General features: G+C 42.7%; 2 protein-coding genes across 4 annotated transcripts in view; both read right to left on the bottom strand.

The window, feature by feature from the left end:
* Positions 1-6: 6 nt before the first annotated feature.
* tmem170a (transmembrane protein 170A) lies at positions 7-3,810 on the bottom strand. Of its 2 annotated transcripts, none has more exons than XM_031868181.1 (3): positions 3,724-3,810; positions 1,403-1,573; positions 7-547 (listed from the first exon to the last, which is right to left on the bottom strand). In XM_031868181.1, the coding sequence occupies exons 2-3, from the start codon at positions 1,569-1,571 to the stop codon at positions 417-419; spliced, it is 300 nt and encodes a 99-aa protein (XP_031724041.1). In that variant the 5' UTR covers positions 1,572-1,573; positions 3,724-3,810; the 3' UTR covers positions 7-416. The 2 variants fall into 2 exon arrangements, with proteins under 2 accessions (XP_031724041.1, XP_031724040.1); XM_031868180.1 differs by lacking the exon at positions 3,724-3,810 and adding an exon at positions 2,836-3,105.
* A 1,117-nt stretch (positions 3,811-4,927) lies between these two features.
* Positions 4,928-6,309, bottom strand: part of plcg2 (phospholipase C, gamma 2) — a 47,268-nt gene continuing 45,886 nt past the window's right edge. For both annotated transcript variants that reach the window (XM_031868132.1, XM_031868133.1), the window contains exons 31-33: positions 6,103-6,191; positions 5,840-6,006; positions 4,928-5,743 (exon numbers count right to left, since the gene is read on the bottom strand). In XM_031868132.1, the coding sequence (XP_031723992.1) occupies positions 5,701-5,743; positions 5,840-6,006; positions 6,103-6,191 (299 nt within the window). In that variant the 3' untranslated portion in view covers positions 4,928-5,700. The remainder of the gene's footprint in view (positions 5,744-5,839; positions 6,007-6,102; positions 6,192-6,309) is intronic.

Below are 6,309 nucleotides of genomic sequence, written 5' to 3'. Positions count from 1 at the left end.
CACACACACACACACACACACACACACACACACACACACACACACACCCTGAGAAAGGTTAGTGTCATCCTGCTGCTAACCTGTAACCGCCGGCAACAGGGGACTACAGCCTCCCACTCTGCCGTCACATCATACAAGTCATGTGACGTGAACGCAGCATTGTGCCGTCCTACGGTGGAAACGTTACACGGATGGCAAGCAAGTCAGGAGTTTGAATAAAATCCACTCTGGTCTCTGGTCCACCGGTAGCAAATGACATCACGTCCCAGGTCTGACTGGTTTACGTGTGTCCTGGGATTGTCCCAGGTGAATCTAGTCTTGCGCCGTGTTAAACTCAGGTCCCGTCCAGAGAAGGTGCGACTGGTGTCAGACTCACCCGGCGGCATTAGGTGCCGGCCAGGCGGGCCTCGGTGCTGCTAGAGGGTGGCGAGGACCCTGAGGAAGGAGATGATGAGGACACAGAATGACTGTCCCACACCGAACACAAGAGCCTCCAAAGAGATCATCCTCTTTCCTGCCGCCTTGTACACACCTGCTATGGCTGCACCTTTAAAAAAACAAAAACAAAAACATTATTCAACAGATTTGTTGTTTAGTTTGACCTCATTTCTGATAAACTAGCAATTATTTTACGGCAGTAAAATTTCATTGAATTGAGTAATGAATTGATCATTTAAAAAAAATCTTTCCCAGTTACAAAATCACCGTTCACTGATAACATATCACAATGTAGAGACACCCGAGCCTAGGGATGTAACTATAGCTTCCAGGGGACGCAACATATTCTTTTACTGATAATGTTACATTGTCAACAACAAATCCGAGTCGAATTCGCCAGAAGGAGGGCTAGTTAACTTCAGCTGTTAGCAGCCGATCAGTCCTGCAGAGCTAACGCTAACCAAGGTTGCATAGAGTTTCATTATGGTGCGTTCAAGCTCTAATCAGTAAAGTGAGTGAGTATTAGCGCGAAGGTAAATTACAAGTTAAAATGATGTGTTCAAATGTAATCTTGTAAAATGCATGAAACATGAATAATATAACAAACATTAACGTTAGCTGTCAGTGCTAATGTTAGCTGCTGCTTAAAGTTACCAGGTAATGCACAGAGGAAGTGATGTCATTGCAGGGTGTTTTACAAATGAAAGAAATTTGTTGAAGAAGTTCCTCTAACTGACATTCCCTGAAAAGGGAGCAGTGAGTACAGTTTATGTACACTGTTGAACGGAACACGGTGTTTAGTAGTTTGTTTTTTAACGTGGTATTGAATTGGGTATTGAGAATTAAGGAATTTCACGGGTGTCGGTATCGACAGACACATTCTGGTATCGTGACATCCCTAGCCGAGCCAAATCAATACAATCCAATATACGAGCATATTTCACAGGATCAAGTATGGTCTTACTGGTGAGGACCCCCCCAAAAAGTGGTCCCACGATGCCCATGAGGAGGATGGCGATGGGCATGAATCGGGCCACCTTGTGCTGGCGCAGCATGGCGATGGACAGCAGAGCCGCAGGCAGGTGGAAGATCAGCGAGGAGACCGCTGCCCACAGGAACACTCCATACCACATCTCTGGACAAACACACGGCCATGCAGCCACACATCACTACATGACAATCAAAGTACAAGTTGTGACAATTCAATTAGATCATTCATTAATGTGATCCGGGCTATCTGGCTCCATGCACTTTATCTCCTCTTTGGAGAAGAAATGTTTTCAAATGACAGAAAAAGCTGAATAAACAACCGAGGCGGAGACTCGAGTCCCAAGTTAAGTCATATGTTTATCACAATGGACATTTCAAAATGCACACAACAACATAGTAGCAGTTAGTGAATCAATAATAATCATGAATGCTCTATGATACCCAGTGAATCCATGGTAATAAATGGACAGCCTTGACTGAGATACTTCAGTACACACCAAAATTTAAGAACAGGTAGTCCAATACCCTGTTAGGTACACCAGTATGGCACATTGTGGTATTTGTTATAAATGTAAATAATGTATTCAAAAGGTCAGATGTTGTTCAGAATGCATTCTTAAAACAGCTAACTGCAAACTATCACTACAATGCAATGCATCCTTTAAGACCCTGTCAATCACAGCACTGCATTAAGCCAGAATCACAGACTACGCTTTATCCAGGCTCATAGTCAAATGGAAGAACAAGTCAGTGCAACATCAACACGGTTTAATTACAGTAAGTGGCACGTCTCTGGCGGAACAACTGCAGAACATGGCTGCTCAACCCTCCACAGCCACTATATACACTCAACTGTGCAGGCTTTCTGTGATACACACCGTATCGTATAACTCAAGCACCTGTAAAGTTAGTCTCTTCCACTAATAGCGCTATTACGCATTTGTAAACTATACAAAAGAGAGGCTTCGACAGAGGGTTAGCGATGACATTTTGAATTCATTTCCCGGAATACATAAACAATTACGATATACTTTCTTACTTCAAATACCTACAGGTAACAGAACAATAACGTTAACCTGCACGCCTACAATAGCTAGAAACAATGCAATGCAGTGGCACAATCAGTAATATCCGAGTCCGACTATAAAAACAATGGTTGGGATGAAGCAGGAAGTTAGCTAGCTTCACTGCTACACAGTACCTTGACAATGCTAACGCGTACAAACAAACATGTAGGGATATATTTTAAGGGACATTAAGGACATTCAAACGTTCCCCATGTTCGTTAAAATTAAAATACTAGACGCGACTTCGTGTGGTATCCATCCTCAGAACACGTTACAGCATTTCAGCACGGATACACAGCCTGTATAACGTTAGCTAGCAAGCTACCAAACATTAGCCCACCTGAGAAGTCGTCGAGAGATGTATCGTTTCCTCGGTGCGTGCCATTTTGTCTCGGCACTAAATTCAAACAGAGTATTTGCTGGACAAAGCCTATCTCGCTGTACCTATCCTGCATGTCTCAAACCGATACACTACGGTGCATTGACGAAAGACGGCCAACACACTTCTAAAACCATGAGAGTCGGCGAGGGACTTGCCAGGACCCGACGCAAGAAGACTAGCTAGCATCAGGCTAGTTGGGGCTAGCTGTCAACACAACTTGTTTTGACGTCACGCAACTGCCAATTAGTTAATACGCCCCAGAGCTGGGTCTGTCAGGTAGCAGAGTAACCATAGCAGTGGTCATACAACTGCAAACTTAACGCTGTTGGCTATGGAGAGTAAATATTAATGGTAGTGGTTGGTTAGAATGTTCCCCTCAATGAGGACAATTGGGGGATCTGCTGTATGTTGCTAGGAAGCTAGGATGTATGTTGCTAGGAAGTAGGCTGCCTGAGAAGCTAAACCTTGGAAACATTTGGCCCATAGACGTAGAGACAGACGCACTTGAGATGGTGCTTCCAAGTGGGGCAAATGAGAGCAAGAGAGCTCATTATTAAGCCAAATGCATATCTCACTTCTAACAAGTGAGTTATTCCTGTTTCACTCGCTCATAACCATAATTAAGTTATGGAGAAAGACTTCTATGTAAAATTCACATTCTAACATCGTTTGTATTTATCTAATCTCTTTGAGATTATGTGCTACACTGCATTGCTGGTTTAAATGGAAAGTGAAGTCGTAGGAATAGTTGGAAAACTGGAAATATGTTTATATGTATGGATGTCATCAAACAAATTTGAAGAATATGAATAAAATATAATTTTAAGGTTTGTTGAAAAAGCTCACCCAAACTCCATTGTTGGCTTCAAAAGTTGAATAATACCCATTGTTTCAAGAACATAGTAAGGTTTGAATGGAGGTTCTAGCTGAAAGTGTGAATGAGAAAATATAATAATGAGAAAATAAACCCCCTGTTTAAGTGGGCGTGTCAAATGGCACTAATTAGCTTATCTCAATCAGCTGTGTGTATCTAACTGTGTCCAAGGTTGCCATGGTGAGCTGCTAAAAAACTCTTGGCTCAGACAGTTCATTTCATAGAAATTAAGCTGAGGTGCACCTCTCGTACTCCAGCCTTGTAACTCCCATTGTTTCATTTTTACGCCGTGAGTGAGAGGACACCTCGCTGACCAGTGTGTGGAATTTGTGTGTGTGTTTGTGGTGTCAAAGATATGAGAATGGAGTCGGTTAGAGTAGTGGCACTGTCTGCAGGGACGTGCACGGACATTTTGAGGGGCTGTTGCTCATACCTGAAATAAGCACATCCAGCAACAGTTACGAAGAAAAGGTGTTTTAGTCACTGTTTGAATTATTAAGGCAGAGAAAAGTGTTAAAGTATTGGAGGAAATTTAGGGCTTAGCATGAACCTTAGTAAGGGGGTCCAGGGGGGATCCTCGCGGGGCGCAGAATAGCGGCTGGAAGGTCGGCGATGAACTCAGCTGTGTTATCACCAGGCGGCAACCTCCGGTTCTACCGAGTGAAGCCAATGCTTAAGTGTCTTAAAAGTTGCATTCTCTCTAACGTCTATCAGGAGGCGACTCCTCTGGTTGCAAAAAGAAGTCTGATTGTATAGAAGTCTATAAGAAAATGACTTGCACTTACTGTCGTGTATTATATACAGTCAGCGTATGTGGGCAGAGAAATGGAACAAGTTGTTAATAACATTGCAACATAACCTTGGACCTGTCAGCCATCTTGACTTCTAACTTCCTAGTTGAAGCTGGGCCTCTTTATAGCTGATACATGAGGGAATTGGAAATCCACCTGCTAAGTGCTACATGGTGTCCCAGTATCATATTATAAAAAGTAGTGTTTTTCACGTGGCAGGGGCACAAAGTGGCTTACAGCTACGTTACACAGAATTGAGCTTAAAATATAGGATGCCTACTAAGCTATTCAATCTTAATGTTAACATCATAAATACATGCTTATTACAGAGAATACAATGCAACACAGCTCTAGGCAAAAATAAAGATGAAACAGAAATAAAGGGTAAAGTTAACCAAGCATTCTTTATTGACTCGATTCATAAGAAGGCCTCAGAGGAGTTACAGGAAAGCTATCAACCACATCTGGCTTCAAATTAAATACATGAAAAGTTCTCATTGCATCGCCCGTTTTCACTAATCTGACTTCTCACCTCCAAACGCACAGAGAAAATCATGTCACGCTGGTGAAACTACACATCAAAAACAGCATTTCCACGTCCCGGGACATATCAAGTCGTCTCACACTCATCAGAATTTTAAATTAAGACAAAATAAAAGATTCATTCGACACATGCTCCCCGGCAGAAGAACAGTCTGCAGTGAAAAGGTTATTTCAGTTACACAATAAATATCATCCAAGTATCAGTGTTGTCCACCTCTTAACAGTTTGATGTCAGACTGAATGCACTACGCTGGCTGTCTGTGGGGAGACCTCAGAGGAAATGTTACAGCCTCACATCTTATCTCTTTTAAAGGAGTTACACGATTCACCTTCCCTCAACCGGCCTCAGCCGGTTCTGCATTATAGTTTATTGATTTCCTACATTTCCAAGGTTACCCCAGAAAATTACATTAAAATGTGCCTCAAGTTTTTTTGAATCTTAAATAAATAGAAAGCCGTTTTGGGTATGAAAAGGAAAAATTATAACATCTCAAAATTGGAAAACTATTAACTGCACAGATCACAATTTCTTACGTATGCAGATAGAGGTGATGTTAGATGTGTAGTCGGCATTTCTGCGCCGCTCAGGCAGGAAGGACATGGACAGGCGAGTCTTCACGAGTAGAACTTACTGTTGTTTATCTTCTTATCTTTTGTCCTGGGGTGCAAAGAAAATACAGCGAAAAAATTTAGAAGGGACTTCATTTAAACCACCTGGCTTCCCCTCTACACGCCATGGAGGTTTGAGGCTAACCTGTGGTTCTCCCCGGTGCTGCCCTCTCTGGTGAGCGGGTTGTGTTGGTGCGGGACGGCGGAGTGCTGGATGTTGGTGTGCGTGTCGTACAGGAAAGGCTCGCCACCGACCTCCGCCTGCTTTTTCTTCAGCTGGCTGGAGGACGAGTACAGCTCCTCCTCTGCTTTCTGAAAGGACAAGTCGTGTGATCACGTTCACCGAAATCGAACTGCAGATGTAAATCGATACTGATGTGCTGTGTGTGTGTGTGTGTGTTTGCTCACCCCTGCCTGTTGAACATTGATGTAGACCAGCAGAGAGGCCAACTCTAAGTCTTCACTGTAACCGTTCTTCAGAGGTACAGAGCGGTAACCTGAGGAAAAAACATCAACCAATCATATCAAACTACTGAAACGTCCATTGTTGTGGCCCATTTACTACAAACCTCATGTTATTTACATTATTTACATATATATATATATATATATATA

This window comes from Anarrhichthys ocellatus, unplaced genomic scaffold, assembly GCF_004355925.1.
Source record: "Anarrhichthys ocellatus isolate YVR2014 unplaced genomic scaffold, GSC_Weel_1.0 scaffold41, whole genome shotgun sequence".
In the NCBI taxonomy this organism is placed as follows: Eukaryota; Metazoa; Chordata; class Actinopteri; order Perciformes; family Anarhichadidae; genus Anarrhichthys; species Anarrhichthys ocellatus.
The sequence above is the reverse complement of the archived record's forward strand: the minus strand, read 5'-3'. Positions and strand labels throughout refer to the sequence as shown.